Source organism: Nannobrachium achirus (assembly GCF_963921795.1).
Source record: "Nannobrachium achirus genome assembly, chromosome: 16".
NCBI lineage: Eukaryota > Metazoa > Chordata > Actinopteri > Myctophiformes > Myctophidae > Nannobrachium > Nannobrachium achirus.
Window position 1 is genome coordinate 32,563,578 of NC_137823.1, and position 18,168 is coordinate 32,581,745.

At 42.5% G+C, this 18,168-nt stretch overlaps 1 protein-coding gene across 1 annotated transcript in view; it reads left to right on the forward strand.

Moving 5' to 3' along the window:
- cep128 (centrosomal protein 128) overlaps positions 1 to 18,168 on the forward strand; it is a 107,500-nt gene that overhangs the window by 66,637 nt on the left and 22,695 nt on the right. The window contains exons 21-22 of the mRNA XM_080744867.1: positions 345 to 404; positions 16,659 to 16,851. Of these exons, the coding sequence (XP_080600993.1) occupies positions 345 to 404; positions 16,659 to 16,851 (253 nt within the window). The remainder of the gene's footprint in view (positions 1 to 344; positions 405 to 16,658; positions 16,852 to 18,168) is intronic.

Here is an 18,168-nt window from a genome sequence, read left to right on the forward strand (position 1 = left end):
CCAACTTAATTTTTTTTTTTAAATGTGTGCAAGTCTTTGAATATTTCAATTCCTTCTAAGGTTTTTTGGAAAAAAAAGTGGTCAGTGGTGCTCAAACATTTTCATGTGAAGGACCCCCAAAATGATATGTATTTGGCCACCATCTCAAAATATTTATTTCCAGGGACCCCCCAGAAGCAATTTGAGTTACAAATGTTGTTGCTTAAAAAATACAAAGATTTGCACACATTTTCACGACTTTTCAAAATAGCAGTATCTGCTATTTTTCAATAGCTAAAGTATAAAATAATGAAGGCCCCTCCAACTTCAAAAAACAAAGTCCTGTCTCTTGTGTTTTCATATAGGCTATCTCCCAGAAACCTGGACTCGTGAAAGAACCCCCTTGCTGGCTAGCAGAAACCAAGGTATGACACTAACATGTCAGTTTGTGCCACTGTATCATTGATTGTGAGTGATTACTGATCATCATGTACCCAGTGTTGTTTTTGACAGCAAATTTGTGCGACGCGACGCGTTGTGAGCTTGTAGATCTGCTATTTTCAGCAAGCAACACCTGAGAGCAACCAAACATAAAATGACTTTCTCCTCCGCTAGTCCCTCCATAACGTTTGAGTCTAGTTTTTATTTTGTTGACGAAATTGTCAATATATTTAGTCTTAGTTTTAGTCATCACAGCTTAGTTTTTATTTAGTTTTCGTCAGTGAAAAATACGCAGTCGACACACATTTTTCGTCATAGTTTTAGTCGACGAAATCAACACTGCTTGTACCATACTGACCTCCGATTATTAACCACTTCAACCTCTAGCATCCCTATTTGGAACCCATTGCCATCTCGCATAACTCTTGTGGTGCGTTCAAACCTGAAGCTATTTCTTGTTTTCTAGTCGCTTCTATAGCTTCACTTTGGTCGCGCTCGTCAGCGTTGGAATAAAATGATGTCACGTCAGAATCGAGGCAAAGCCAAACCAAAACCAAACACCCAAAACATTTCCGTGTCTCCGGACAACATCAACGTGGCTAACTCTGGCTCATTTACATTGAAGTGAAAACTGACATGTCCATTAATGAGTACTGTCCCTGTCAAATAAACAAACTTTCAACTTTCAACGCTGATTGGCTGTCAAGACGCGATGGGTGGAGTCGGGGGGGGGGGGGGGGGGGGGGTGTGAGTGAATGTCGCTTCACTTGGATTTTCCCAACTGGGGGCGAAGATACCGCGGCGGAACGTTTGCCCCGTTCGCGTCATTCGCGCAGCGCTCGGTCGCGCGCTGTCTCGTCTTTGCACTCACTTTGTATGTAATCGCGCCGCTCGAACTATCCAGGTTTGAACACACCATTACAAAACTAATCAAGCTTATCGACCAAATCAATAGCTTCAGAATCATTTCATTTTTTCATTGAATCAATTCATGAATTTTTGTTTTGTTTAGTTTTTTCGGATTTGGATTTCCTCTCTTCAAACCTTCAGCCATTTTTGATACCATACATTTTATTCTTGTGCACTGCAGCTGGCAGTTGCAACTTATTAGCTTGCATAAATGATGTCATCTATTTAATGTATTCTAAACAATGATTAATGCCATGCTCAGTGCTAGTTGCACAGCGTCCACAAAGGAATCATGCTGTCATGGAGTCTAATCTGAAGTGGCTCGTATCCCTAGTAGTCCAGGGGTCTTCAAAGTTTTTCAGCCCAAGGACCCCCTAGCTGAGAGAGAGATGAAGCAGGGACCCCCGCTACTTTGCATACAATTGTGTGGCAGATTCATCTTTTTAGATACTTTTTAGATACCATAGATACTTCAATACGTACTTGATTTGCCCCTCTTCCCCTACACAAAACCTCTTTGCCCGAAAATAGCTCACAGCACCTCGCAGTGCGAGGCGTAGATCTGCTATTTTCGGCAACTGTTTCTCAGAATAGAGATGCTATGGTTCAAATGGTTAATGTGAAAAAGAAGAAGAAGAAATCAAATGCAAATGATCCTATATATAACAACTGGTGTTCTCTCATCATTTGCACTCCACAAGTTTAACATGTAATTGTTTCACTGTGATGCAGAGCGAGTATAGAAATGGTGCCTCATAATAAGCATTAGTGAGCGCCAATTATATGAAAATGGGTCAAGTGTTCCTAAAGGACTACTTCACTACTTTTCAACCTATCTTCATATAATAGGTCCTCACTAATGTTCATTATAAAATTGCAAAAAAAAAAAGGTTCTACTCGGTCCAAGTCTCTTCCCACAGGAGAGCTGTGGGAAGTTCAGAAATCCATAGTCTTGTGACATCATCGATGGAGACTCCAAGCTAATACTGAAAAGTTGCAATGTTGAAGTGGAAGCTGTTGTTTAAAATAAAATCTGTCAAACGATGATGTCACAAGGCTATGGATTTCTGAACTTCCCACAGCTCTCCTAAGGGACTTGGACAGAGTAGATTTATTTTTGCAATTTTATTATGAACATTAGTGAGGACCTATTATATGAAGATAGTGGCAAAGTCCTCCTTTAACCTCCTTTAACACCTTCTAAGCCTGGCCGTACTCCCTCGGACTTCCTACTTGGTCCAATAAGCCACACGTCTATTCCCGGACTTTTGATATAAATGATAATAATCCAAAAAAAAACATCGGCCATTCTTCTCTGTGTCATTTTGGAGCCATCTGAAACGGTTAATATCCTCTCTCAATCATTTTCTGGGACTGGGTGTGATGCTCGTAGTATCCAGCAGGCCGCGCCGTTGACTCACATTCTGGATGGATGGGTGGCTAGGAGTGGCCTCCTACTCTCCACGTTGTTGAAACTCGACAAGAAGGGCACACAACATGGCTGCTCTTTGTCTCTGTTCGTGGATCGCGGTCTCAATCATGTTCGGGCGCCGCTTCTCTATCGCTCCTTTCCCTGCTTCGCCGCACGTAAACGAATGGAATTGATCTCCCCTCCGCCTCGCCAAAGTAAGATCGCCGACCTCTGCAGGATGAATATGTACGCTGTATCGAGCACTCCATTACGTGTTGTTATCATGTGGGCTTTGTTTTTTTAAAACATGTTTGTAAATAAATGGCTTATTTCTTCGGCGCTACCTCTGTTCAGAGGGTTCTGCCGCGGCTTTCAAGGTGTTAATTTAGTGCTCCAGACTTGAACGGGTTAAAATGTCCAGGCTGCCGTTCGCAGGCTCCGTCCACGGCCAGTCTCTTATTTTGAAGGCCGGAAGTAGATTGCGCAAACAATTCTTACTTGGCGACATTTACTTGACGACCGGAAGTGATCATCGTCCCATGCGGGAGCAGTAATGGCGGATCGATGCCTTTCAGCTTGTACTATTTTAGCGAGAATCCAATGCCATCCTTGGCATCAAAAGTGTATTTTGGCATCAAAGATGATAATGACTGTCGGCTTCCATGTTAAGGGATCACTATTTTGTGCACGTGGATGCGCGATGATGATGAATCGGCGAGTCCATCCGTGCCAGCACTTTCCAACGGACGGTACGGTAAGATTGCCAGCTTTACTGTATATACAGTATATTACGCGAGTATACTCGGGATCGGCACTCTAAATACTCGAGTATTTTTCGCAAGTATACTCGGGATCGGCGTTGTTAAGTACTATATACTTTGCCATACAGCAAAAAAATAGACTATCTACAAGCTCACAACCCAACATGTTACAATGTGTTCATTGTTTGTAGATCTCCCATTTTTGTGAAATGTTTGAAAATGTGAACCGTTTTGATCAAAGTGACCAAATTAGAGAGGCCCTGATTGAAATGAAGAGAAAAACACTGCTGAAAAACAACGGGACTTGAGAGTGAGCTTTGAATATGATAGATGGCTGCAGTCGAGGGCCTTCCAAAGGAATGTCTGTCAGCAGCACTGATCACATGAGTGTATTGATACCACAGTGCTGTTAGAGACTTTTGTCAAAAAGTGACAGTGAAGCCCCAAATGATGTTGATACCAGTTCTGTTATTGGGTGGGCAAACGTCTCTGATCACCGATATTTGTATCAACAAATAAACTAAGCCAGGGGTCTTCAACAGGGGGTCCGGGACCCCTAGGGGGTCCTCAGAGTTACTACAGGGGGTCCTCCAAATATGTGTGTGATAGAAACTTTTTTTCTACTTTTTTATATTAACCACTTGAACCCTAACGTCCATAATCTGAGAACTTGAACCAAAAATAGCAGATCTACAAGCTCACAACGCCTCGCGCTGCAAGGCGTTCTGAGCTTGTACATCGGCTATTGACGGCAAAGAGCTTTTGTGTAGAGGGGAAAAAGAGCAGACTAAGTACAGAGTGAAAGGTCTAGTTTATTAAGTATTGACGGTTCAAGTGGTTAAATATCTGAAAACACAAATTGACATGAATCTAAAATACACGGATTGTGCTGTCAAGAAACTCTGTGGAATTTACTGTACTAGCCCTTACCCGTTCAAAGATATGAGCTCCGAAATGATGTGCAGTGTGTGGGTTATGGGATGTGCACTGTGCACACAGTATATGAGGGATGGAAAGTAACTTTAACTGGTGCTTGCATGCTAATATGTAGGAGCATCAATGTAAGAAATACCCATTCCATTTAACGGCTACAGAGATACTGTGTACCGATCTGCATGATTTTTGGGCAACAGGGCCAGAACCCCCCCCCCCCCCCCCCCCCCGCGCCCGCCCGCCCGCCCGCCCGCCTGCACACACACACACACACACCCCCCCCCCCCCACCCCACCCCCCCGTGTGTGTGTGTGTGTGGGTTTGTGTGTGATTGTGCATGGCCTGAACAACAGCGCCCCTCCCTTAACATGTGTGGTCACAAAAGGTACTGTAGGCTAAATAGATATAGATACACCATAAAAATGCTAATATACAGCATACGATTTGTGAAAGTGACAAACGGGCTTCACAGTTATGTCAGGTGTGTTCATATGCTGATGGTGATGCGATTTCAGATCAATTGCTCCAGCCACCGAGGAGAAATGCTGTGACAGACAGACACTCACTCACTCACTCACTCACTCACTCACTCACTCACTCAGACATTCGCAAAATTATAGTATAGATGTACAGGTTGTGGGGGTCCCTGCTTCATCTCTCCCTCAACTAAGGGGTCCTTGGCCTGAAAACATTGAAGACCCCTGCTCTATAACTAGAATGGATGTGATGTTGTCTCGTATGGACTGTCCACAGACCGGATACCTCCCCCCAAAAAAAGATGCATAAAAAATTCAATACCGATTAAACACTTGCATAAATATTTTATTGGCCAATATATCAGTCTGGCTTTTCGTTGGTAGTATTCATTGCTCTGGCCTATATACATAATGCAGTCGGCATAACAGTTCACTGAATTTTCAGTGTATTGTCTACGTGTCACTCCCTCCCCCTCAAAAAAAAAAGAATAATAATAAAAGGAAAAAGAATTAAAGAATTTGTCTGGCCATCTTCCAAGGATCTGCACGGCAATTACCCACAAAAGAGCTCTCTCTGTCTGTACTGCGCTTCAGATAATGAAGTGGCTAGGAGGGAAACGCTGGCATTAAGCATCATCTGGGCAGCATCACCAACGCACTTGAATCACAGTGAAGAAGAACAGCCTCCTATGATCACTCTGTTAATGCCTGATTTAATACTTGGTTTCGCACAGAAAATAGCCGCTTCAATTCGACATTTAATTGCTGTCTCGCTTTTGGAAAGGACACTATAGTTGTCCTCAATTTACAGTACATTTATTCTGCCTTCAACTTCAACTTGTTCAGCTTCACGCAGTTATTAGTGCTTGTACGTTTCTCTTTACACATTTTTATACTTTTTGAGAAAAAAAAATAAATAAAAAAAAATAAAACAGTTTCCCAGTGGATTCCTCTGGGAGATGAATTCTGTTTATACCATAAACCATTTATATTACTGCTTGGACTTAAGCTGAATCGAATGTCCGAGGAAGGACGTGTACATTTTCTACTATACATAATATACTTTGTGCGTGTTTTCAGTAGGGATGGGACGATATGAAAATGTCTGCATGATTATTATGACAAAAGAAATCACGATTTACGATAGTATCGTGATAATCAAAATCCATTATCCTGGGGTGGAGCATTTGCCAAACAATAGCAAAGCTACAAGCTCACAACGAGACACGTTGTGAGCTTGTAGATCGGCAATTTTTTGGCAAAGGCATTTGTTAGAGTGAAAAAAATACTGTATCAAGTAGTATATTATAAGTACCTTTTACCAATTATAGAGGGTTTAAGTGGTACCGGATATGCAGCTCAGCAAATAAAAGGTGAATTGATCCCAGTGTATGATGGAGGATGATATCACGATAAACTAGAAAATATTGTTCCTTCGAAACAATTGTGGGCTCGCTTCAAGCCAGAAAACAATGACTATAAAAGTACAAGATGTCAAGATCGCAGGCAGTGCTCTCTTTGACATTACTGACGCAATCGGACACTGCATGCATGATTTGAGGCATTTTGTTCCAAAAATGGGTTATGCAAAAGTTGACCCGCTGGTGGCGCTATAATACCAATGTGAGAAGGGTGGCATCTGTTCCTTGACCTAGTGGGAATGTGCTTGCAAGATTTCATGTACATCGCAGGCTGTGCACTTTTGTGTGCACTTCATAGGCATGTTAGATAAAGGTCCTTAGATTGTGTGTAGAATGTTTCATGCAAATTGCAAAAAAAAAAATCCTAGAATAAAAACAGGTTTAAGCGTTTCACAAACTGCTCAAAATGATATAGCGCCTCCCTTTGGCCAATTGGGGTAAGATTGGTTTTAGTGATATTTGGAATAACACTCTAAATCTTTGCCAAATGCCATGAATATGTTACTTTTGCATGATTTAGAGGCAGAAGAATAATTTGCATAAAACTGCAATATTCATTGTATTTATTAAAAAAAGCATGTTTCAATTTTAAAGAAATCCGATCTGACAGATCTTTAGATATTGGTCCAAAGTTCACGTAAAAAAAGTTTTGTGCACGTGACGCGAAAATTCCAGAATAAAAGTGGGTTAAAGTGTTTTACAAACTGCTCAAAATGGCGGAAAATCTAAGGGCGGAGCTTACTTAACAAAGACACAGATGTCTTCCGCTTGAGTCAAAGCACGCGTGTAAGCAAGTTGCATGACTTCAAACGAAACGAGTCATGACTTATGCCCGTTTGAAGTTTGAATTTTCAAACGATTCGTATAGCGCCCCCCTTTGGCCAATTGGAATAAAATTGGTTTCAGTGATATTTGGACTAACCTTCTACATGTTTGCCAAATGCCATGAACGTGTCACTTTGCATGTATGATTTAGAGGCCGAAGAATAATTTGCATAAAACCGCAATATTAATTGAATTATTAAAAAATCATTATTTAACGTACAAACTTCTCACCACATAGCCTGTGTAGGTATAGGTTCAAATTTCATGTGAAAAAAGTTTTGTGCGTGTAACGCAAAAATCCCAGGAGGAGATAGATTTTTACTGTTTTTCATATAATTCCAAATTGTGGGAGATCTAAAGGTCAGAGGTCAAAAGTCAGAGGGTAAAAGTTGTTCGGCATGAGGAGACGCATAAGTGTGTCCAGGTTTCATGACTGTACGTATAACAGAGCATGAGCTATACCTGTTCAAAGATCTCACTTTCGAAGGCTTCCTACAGCGCCACCATTTGGCCGATTGCTATAAAAAGTAATAGCACACTTCGCCACTGTAAGCTGAACACATTGATGTTTTTATTTTCATTTTCTTCCTGAGTATGTAGGAGTAGAAAGGAACCGAAGTTTTAAGGAGAACTTGATATGCTTGATAGATAAACTAGAATTGACAGAGTCAATTTTTACAAGTGTGCCTGCAGCTCGCTAAATGTGCGACCTTGTGTAGCGGTTTGGACGGTGAGACCATCCGCCAAGTTGCCTGTGTTTCGTTTTGAGAGGGTCGGTCTCCCTGAAAAACGCGTTCTGGCACGAAACGGTTAAGTTTTGCGCGTTTGTGACGCCCCCTACGGGTCGAAGTGGAAATGCTTTTGGGGATTCGTTGAGTATGCCACCCCTGACCTGTGGTTGAAATTCAGTGTTGACTCACCTTTTGTTTGTGATTTATGGCTATTGTTTGCGAAACGGGCCCCTCCCGCTAACTTTGGAAGCGCGTTACGAACGAACGGTATGGACTATCGAAATATCCCTTGAGTATGTTCATTGCGTGGGTTCATGGATCATGTGTACCGCTTTTTGTGACATTTGAAGAAAATGTGGGAAAAGGAGCAAAAAGTGTGTTTTGGAGAAAATTCAAGATGGCGGGAAATCTATCCTGGCGCAAATGGGCGTGGCCTATATGGGGAGATGCGTCTCGACTCTCGACCCAAGGATTCTAGGGAAAAAAGAATTTAAATTTTCCGATCTACGGTTCAAGAGTTACGGGGCAAAACGTGAAGTGGGCCGTTATAGCGCCACCATGAGGCAGAGTGATGTAATTATTTTTCGATTCATTCTTAAAATCAATATGAATCTCCTCTCCGAGGTTTGAAACTGTACCTCCTATGGTTTGCGAGAGAAAAATACTTGAATGTGATTTCTTGCATTGTCCCATTATAAGTCAATGGGGACAATTAAGCGTCGTTTTTTGCCGATTACGTCAACATGGTAAGGCAGATCAAAACGAAAGTTACTAGCACACCATTCCCGACCGAGCCGCACGTTTTGATGTATATATTGCGGGGGTGGCGAAAATGGTGCGGCACTAGTAGCGTGCCAAACTTTGGGGCGAAACCATGTCTGCCTGTGTGTATGTCCGGCTTAAGTATGAGCGAGTACAAAAAGTGTTTTGCCATTGCATGGCAGGCACACTTAATAATGACAATATCTAAAGTGTGCTCGCCTTACAGGCGAGCCCACAATTAAATCTCCACAATACGATTATCGTGAGTGTTTTTTATCACGATAAACGATAATATCACTTATCGTCCCATCCCTAGTTTTCAGTGAGCCCACGCAGTTTCTGCAGGAACTGATTTCTATTTTGCCACATCCGGCTCTACACCATGTCGCCGTTCAAAGTCCGAGGGTAGAAGCGTCTCCGCAGGTGTCTCTACTTGAAACCCCATTAAAGGAATAGTTCACTGCCAAAATGACCTTTTTTTTGAAAAATTTATGGAGACTTGAGTTCAATCATATATATATATATATTTTTGTCAGACAGACAATGATTAAATTATAATAAATGTTGCCCCATTGATTCCGGATGAAGACCCAAATGCCGATTCTACAAATGTCTTCTAAATCCTGACCGTTTTCTGAAAAACTTAGGCCTACTGTATGTTGCAGTGGTGCTCAAACTTTTACATGTAAAGGACCACCCAAAATATTTTGTTCCAAAAAAGCTTTGAGTTAAAACATTTTGCTTTAAAAAATACATATTCAAAGATTTGCACCCATTTTCACAATTCTTCCCGGTTTCAATGGTTCGTGTAGGAGGCATCTTCTTCCTGACCTCGTCGGTTGGAATAGTACTTTTTGCTGGGTGGCTTAGCGCGTGTCCTGCCAAGATTTTGTTTTGACGTTCCCGGTAGCTGCACTGCTTTGGTGTAAGACATCTTGAAGTGAGCGTGGGAGAGCACAGAGCACGCTCTGTGATCCTCTCTGCCTTGGCGTCGGTCGGATCATCTCTGCTTCTCAAATATAGAAATGATGACACGATGATTGAGCGTGTCGGTGCTTGCCGGTGGTTTTCTCACATGAACAGAGAGAGACAGAGAGAGAGAGACGGTTCTTTCAACTAGTCTGTACACTAGGCAGGGGCGTCACAAGGGGGGGGAAGAAGGACCGAGTTACTAGGGCCCATTTTTTTTAAGCAAACATTTGTAACTAAAATTTTGCTTCTGGGAAGTCCCTGGAGATGGGGGTCTGTGGACAAATACATCATTTTGGGGGTCCTTTGTATGAAAAAGTTTGAGCATCACTGACATAGAAACATAGATTTTTCAAAAAACCTTAGAAGGATTTGAAATATTCAAAGACTAATAAAGAAAAATAGCAGATCTACAAGCTCGCAGTGCGGCACTCGGTGCCGCGCTGTGAGTTTGTATATCTGCTATTTTTCAATAATCAAAGCACAAAATGCGTTCCCAGTTCCCCCTGTGAAGAACATTCATGGGGGGCCCGCAGTAGAATCCTTGTACCCAGGGCCCAGAATTTGGTGCGACGCCCCTGACTTACAGTGCACTGAAGAACAAGACCTCCCCCACACCGGGTTATTGACCTCTTCAGTGTTATTGATGCCTGTGAGGAACACCTCTCCTCCTCCTCAATGAGGGAGGAAGCTGCAAAGTCCAAAAGGCTGTCTTCTGTTGTCAGAGTGTGAGCACTGGCAGGACCAACTCGTTAGCGAGCCGTTAGTGAGAGGTCAGTCAGAACAAGGAACTGTGATACACAGACAACGATTCCTGTTGATACTTGTATTTAACTGTAAAGAACTAGATTCTATTTACCGTCCCTTGTTGTTTTGTTATTGATCACTTGCTGTGGTATTTTTCCAAGGATGGCGGAATTAGCCAGTGCCAGACAGTGTAAAAACACACGCACGCACGCACGCACGCACGCACGCACACACACACACACACACACCATTGCTTGATCATTAATCATATTTATTTGACTGAACCTGGCCTTTAAGAGAGAACGAGTCAAATATCTTACATTAATAATAATAAAGGTGAGATGGAGTTAGGTTTATTATGCACATCAAACAATAATGGTTAATAACGATTGCTTGCCCTAATACACCGAGTAATTCAATCCTTTAAAATATAACCTAAGAGAGAGTGAATCAATGATTTTTTGAAGGTAAGATGAAAACCGTCTGGAGAGTTGCATTTTATGCACATCAAACAATAATGGTTTGGTTAACCCATTTTGCCCGGTAACACATTATTACGCATTACTTAACCATTATTTTATACTTTAAAGTTATACCATGTAACTTTTTTTATAAAACAAATCTTAAAATTGTCCTAACTGTTAAATCGCTAAAGTTTTAGAACACCCACTCCGTTATTTTCAGCTTCTGAAGCCTTCTCTTTATATGTTTTCTTCTTGGCAGTGACAGGGGCGGGATTTCCCGGCAAAATGACGTAATCTGCATCATCTGTATACGTTGTGTATACGTTGGCCAATCACATCGCAGATCATACACACATGATACACTACCGGCCAATAACCGACTCTTCAGGAAGTAGCTTCCCTCAGCAACCAGTGTTTTTTTTTTTTTTTTTTTTTTGAGCGGTGGTCACACCGTCTCCTATACGTGGCCGTGTGTGTGGGTCTCCGTCCGTCCGTCCGGCCGTCCGTCCGGCCGTCCGTGTATGTAGCCTCAAGCATGCAGTACCTTTTCTGACCACACATGTTAAGGGAGGGGCGCTGTTGTTCTCACTCACACACACACACACACACACACACACACACACACACACACACACACACACACACAGGGGGGAAGGGTGGGTCAGCATGTGTGGTCAAGTATTATTATTATTATTAACAAACTGAATGTTTTAGGGTCAAATAAATTAGAGTGTGTGAAGAAACTACAGCATTGTAAAGCACACTAACCCCGCTGCACCCACCCAGTAGTGCTGTTGCACAGCCTCCACAACCACCGCTCAGTTCACACGGGTGTGATTTTTTTTTCAAAAATAGCAGTTATACAAGCTCACGCCGCGCTGTGAGCTTGTATATCTGCTATTTTTCAATAGCCAAAGTATAAAATAATTCCAGTTCTTAATTGGTTAATAATGTTGTTTGATCAGGAGGAGTTGGCTAGCCAGCCTGGCTCTGACACATCGCAGTCAGAGCTCTGAGGGCATCAGGTACGTCTGCACTGTGAAGGGTTGACCAAGGAAGACGAGAACCTCCTTGTTCTTCCTTTCATGCGTGTGGATGACAACCCTAACCCGACTACCTTCGGCAGGTAGTTGGGGCGAATCCGATATTTCCGTGACCGTGGAGAGCATAGGTCCGTTTCACAGTGGTTTCGTCAACTATGAAGGTTAAAATAACAAATTGAGCTCCCAGCCGCTGAAAGTTTGTGTCTCATTCACTTACTATACACTATACTAGGGGTTTTTAATTATTCTGAATCCATTGCAAGCATTTGTTTTGCATGAAAAACATTCCTTGTGTTAAAAACGGACCCCAAAAGACTGTGAAAAGTGATGACTCATCACTAAACCATAGTTTTGTTGGGCCGTTTTTAGCCCAAGGAATGTTTTTCGTGCAAAACAAATGCTTGCAAAGGATTCAGAATAATTAAAAACCCCTAGTTTGACCCCTCACATGCTACTTAAAGCAGATTTTTGGGGGGTATTTTTTTATAGTGTATAGTAAGTGAACGAGACACAAACTTTCAGCGGCTGTCAAACATATTGCCTGCATTTTTGCGAGGGGCATGGGAGCTCAATTTGATATTTAACCTTCATAGTTGTCAAAACCACTGAGAAACGGACCTATGCTCTCTCGGATTCTCCCCAACTAAGGGTCTGGAGTCAGGCCAAGAAAACAAATGTCTGGTGTCTTTGAGATTGTGACACCCAGAGTCCTAGTGGCGCCCGTGGACCCCCTCCAGGCAAAACACTCATAACGCAACGTGTCTTTTCAATTGATGTTGACAAATCTTGTCTTCTGGGGATCCTTGGAGCAAATGTTTTCAAATGGAGGTCCGTTTAAATGTGTGGGTCCTCTAGACAACCTCTAATCTAATTAGACTGTGACCACTGTAGCACCTTGTCCCAACATCACCCACAGGGGTCATCGCCATGCTGGCTTGTGGTGGACATTTCTGGCAAAATTCCATTTTTACCAAGAGATACAAAATAATATTATCCGAAACACATAAAGAGATAGCCCTGAATGACCATAACAGGTCTGTAACTCTGAACCAAATGGACCTTTACGGGTCCATTTGGTTTCATTTGAACACTCTCAGAGTTAGGGGGGTCCTTGCAAATAAAAAAATTCAGAACTACTAGTTGCACTCCTAATATGCCATAGTGTCGTAGTACATATTATATGTCATACATATTCCTCCCCCTAAGGGCCCGTTCACAATGAGCCGAACCCGGGGCCGAGGATCCCCGACAAGATTTCGGGAGGACCCCCCGGGAAAATCGTTTGGTCGGCCCCGGAATCGGTCTTGGGCTTGAACAGTACCCCGACACGATCGGATTATGTTAATTAGCTTTTTTATGACCTCGGGACTCGTCGGGAGCACTCACGATAATATCAAAAAAGCTTGATATTGTCGGGTCATCGGGTAGGAATCCTTTACAGTTATTGTCGTCTGAATGAGCTCACGGGATTGCTTCAGATTATATGAAGCCAGCTCCTCCCTTTTTAGGCTGCGCAGAGTGTAGGCTATTCGGTCACCTCACAATAGAACAGCCTACACTTTTATTATTATTATTAGCCTACTTACTTTTTACTTTAGCCTACTCTCTCCCTAAAATGTTGTAATCACTTGTTCAAAAACGTTATAGCCTATAGCGTTCTTTTTTCTTCTTCTGCGCAGTCATTTGGCGACAAGGCAGTGCATTCTATCGCCTCACGAAAGCCTTTCCCCATATAGGCTATATATAATATATTTTTTATATTTATAAAAGATAATATTAATCACCATTTGAAACGCCTGTTTCAAATAAGCGCACGGTTCAAGCGCCTGGGCCGTTATTTCTTATTTGCAATTAATATTATCCTTATTATGTTTTATATAAGAGCCCGGGCTATTATTTGTTTGGTTGTTTGGTATTATTTGCTATTTATTCAACTTAACTGGTCATTTATGTTGCATGGCAGTGGTGCGCTGAAAACAGCAAATCTACAAGCTCACAGCAGTGCTGTGACAGCACGTTGCAAGTGCAACGCACCGCACTCACTGTGCGTCGCTAGGGTCATATGTTGCATGCGCTGAAAACAGCAAATCTACAAGCTCACAGCCCTGTGGACAGACACTTCTAAAAATGTATATGCTGCCCAGCCCAGCCCAGTCAGACGTGCGTCGGGGAACAGATTGCCAAAGGACTCCAAAAAAAAGAGAGAGGAGTCTGCTGCTCTCTGCCACTGCTGGATCAGAATAACTCATTACCTGTTGCTGCCTCTTTTTATCCAGTCCGCATTTTGAAGAAGTAATCCATTATTTTGAGGTGCAAGGGGAATGTAGAAGGCTCAATACTATAATGGTTTAATGTCAGGAATGGATAGTGGAGTGGTCATGTCAGCGAGTCAGAACACCGCAGCTGCAGGACTTCTGCGCTAATTGGGTCGTTGGCTCGTTGACTACAGACCTAGATGTGTGTGTGTGTGTGTGTGTGTGTGTGTGTGTGTGTGTGTGTGTGTGTGTGTGTGTGTGTGTGTGTGTGTGTGTGTGTGTGTGTGTGTGTGTGTGTGTGTGTCTGTGTGTCTGTGTGTGTGTGTGTGTGGAAAGGGAGAGTCGTTCATGTTCAAGTTCAAACTCTCACGCAACATGTCGCTTTGATGTCATGCAGAATGTAATGCGCAATTTCCTATTGATCAGATACACACCTGAAAGTATTCACGCTGATTAACAGTTAATTTGAGCAGTGATGGTAAAAGTAGGCCTAATCAGTGAGAATGCTTTCAGGTGAGCCTTTCTCCGTGCTCAAAGGCCAAGTAAAAAAAAAAAAGAGAGAGAGATTAATAAACTTGAACTCTGTCGGTCCACCGCCCCATCCAAGCCTTCAACCAACTGTCCAAAAAGGAAAATGGACATGTATGGTTCATTTAGTTCCATTACACTGTCAGGGTATTGCATATCACCTAAAACCGGATTAATTCTTCAAAATGTGGACTACATCACATCACAGATGCAGCACTCAAGGTAATTAAATGTCAGACCAAACCTCACCGTTGTGACTCCGACCAAGCCAAATATATTAGCCTATCTTATATAAATATAATAACGATATTATATATCCCCACGTGTGGGGAAAGGCTTTTTTGAGAGGTGATAGAATAGGGTGGTAGAATAGGGTGGTTGGGCCCATTAAATATAAAAAAAAAACTCTTTAAGAGGCTGCGCAAACAAAGAAAAGGAAAAAAAAGCAAAGGGGCAAATACACGTTATAGCCTACACAGTAGGTCTATATGTAGGCTGGTAACGTGTCCGTTGGCTTCACGCTGGTCGCAACGACTTCACTTTTAGCGTTTCTTGGTTATAGACCTATTCATTCTTTATTTTTTATTCTATTGGTCGGCAATGTGCGAGCCCATGGCACCATCCGCGACCCCACGTTGGGTCGGGACACATAGTTTGAGAACCGCTGCCACTTTCTCAATCCGTGGAGGCTGGAGCCTTGTTTCTTTATTCAATCAACTGCCAGAAAAAATAAAAGTGAGTGAAGAAAGAGAGAGAGAGAAAAACACTCTTGATTTTATCCCTCTTGAGGGGGCGGAATTTTCATCTAGTCGCGTCTCTCATGGCACCACCCCCCCGAGATCGTGGGTGGCTAGAATCGCGAGACGTCGGTCTCATTTGTAATGGTCTGAGATATTTCACTTGGCACAGCGGGATATACCGGGCCCGATCGCAAGACAGAGGATCGCTGTCGTTTGAAATGAACACCGATAAACCCCCGGGCACGACATCTGATCCTACCCAACATCGCGTTTAGTGTGTGAGGCTCTTAAAGGGAGAGGTCGTGCCCTGTCTTGGCCATCTGGCCAGTGACGTATATTCGACCAGTTACCCATATATGGAGACCCCTGGTACCCATAGGCCTATGTGGAGATCCATTTACTGTATGTGGAGATATTGCTGTGAGACCCCAAACATGCTTACTTAGTTATTTGAATAAAGTCCTATGATGTCTATGACATCTGACATCATACATACAATCCCTTTTATGCCCATATGTGGAGATTCCTGTCTCTGGGATACAATCCCTTTTATTAGCATATAGGCGATCCCTGCTGGGAGTATCACTGTGATGTCACCTGTGATGTCACAGTGATGTGTCAGTGGAACCACAGTGTCAGGCGTTATCCCTGCTCTGAGTATCTGACATCACTGTGATGTCACAGTGATGTGTCAGGGGAACGACAGTGTCAGGCATTACCCATCCGTCCGGGACGTCCCTGGACAAGCTGTGACGGTTCTGATGGTGAACTAGGGGAGGGCGATATGGAAAAATACAATATCACGATATTTTCCCAAGCTGTATCACGATACACAATTTTATCACGATTATTTTTCACGTTGGTTTTTATGGTTATTTTTCAAGTTACTTGACAAAAACTAGACTCTCTGGGTTCCTTTTGGGAGGTCTAAATTGAACTTTACAAGTAAGTATACAAATGAAACCAAATGGACCCGTAAGGGTCCATTTGGTTTCATTTGTATACTGTCAGAGTTAAGTGGAGACCTTGACATTTTAAAGTTTGGGAACTACTGATTTAGACCAAAATGCAGGTTTAAATTGGATTCTGCAATGAATCTCTGTATTAGCGAATAAACAGGATTTTTTAGAAGGCTCCCTCATTGTATCACGATATGATACGATACCTCTAAAAGATACCACCATATCGCCCACCCCTATGGTGAACTGTGAACTACGGTCGCAACTAATAACGTAACATCTTCACTTCAACCCCCAAACCCAGACCAAGCTGCGCTGGCTGTGCGAGGAGGTGCGCGAGCGGGAGACGCGGGAGCGGCGTCTGAAGAAGCAGCAGCAGCAGACCAGGGACCAGCTGAAGGCCCTGCGAGAGAGCCGGGACTCTGAGCAGACCGTCCTGCTGCAGCGCCTGGACCGGCAGGAGAAGCTGCTCCACTCCCTCAGCGCAGACAAGAAAGGTACACAACACACACACATCGTCAGAAACCTCTTATCTCCGTTTTCTAACTTTTTGTTTATTTTTGTCTTTTTGTAAATTAGCACCCTTCTTGAGCGTCACTCAAGGACTCAATGGCTTAGGGGGGCCGTTGCGAGCTTAAGGTTGTGACCATTGTGCAAACGTGTTTCAAGCAAGTCGCCTTTGTTTTAGAGTATTTGCAACTTGGTAAAACCGGTAAAATGGGTTTCACTGATGTGTGGGGGAGGGGCAAGGTGGTCTGTGTTTAAATCCTCAAAAGTGAGAGTTTTGGACATCTGAGGTTTCCACCCGACCAGAGAGACGATATGAAAATGATCCTCACCTTTTCACCACTAATGGCACCCCCTATTGAACGAGTCCCCCACTGCAAATATCTAGGGAAAAACGTACCTTTAACACACACATTGAGTTCTTATACAAAGAATCTACGAATGAAGCTTGGCTTTTTCTATCAAATAGATCATGTTTTCCATGGCCTACCAGAAAGAGGCTTATTGAGGCATTGTTCCTCTCTGCTCTGGATTATGGAGACGTAGTATATAGAAATGCATCTGATACCACACTAAAAACCCTGGACTCAGTTTATCATTCTTCACTCAGATTTATAACAGGTGATAGCTATAATACCCACCACTGCATACTGTACAATAAGATAGGCTGGCTCTCCCTTGCGACCAGGAGGGATCAGCATTGTTTTTTATTTATTTATAAAGCCCTAATTGGGAGTTTACCTACTTATTTAAATTCTCTTTTGCAGTGGAGAATTATTAGCCACCAATCACGATCGCAGGACTATTTGATGCTTGAGCCGTCACATCCCTCGACTGAGTTCGGAAAGACAGCTTTCAAGTTTTGTGCTTCACATTCAGGTTTCACTTAAATATAAATCCCTTGTTCCACTAAGCCGTTCTAAATCAGACATATCAACCTTGGTCAATCTAAATTGTACTTGTTTTACTTGAGGTTGAAAATTACAGAAATTCATGGGATGGAATTATTTTGATAATTTTGTATGGAATGTCAATGGAATTATCTTGAAAATGATGTATTCTTTGCATTGCATATTGTTGTTGTTTTATAAAACTGTTTTGTAAATTTGTTGTAATCTCGGCACTGCTGAAAAAGAGGGTACCAGCCCTCAGTTTGTTACCGAGAATTAAACAAAGGTTGAAATGAAATGAAATGAAATATTTTTTACGGCATATGTGCAGTGTTAAAACCTAAATTCTTTTCACTACTTTTGTGCGACGCCCTTGTGTGATGAAGCAGTGCTTTACTTTGCGAGAAAATATACAAA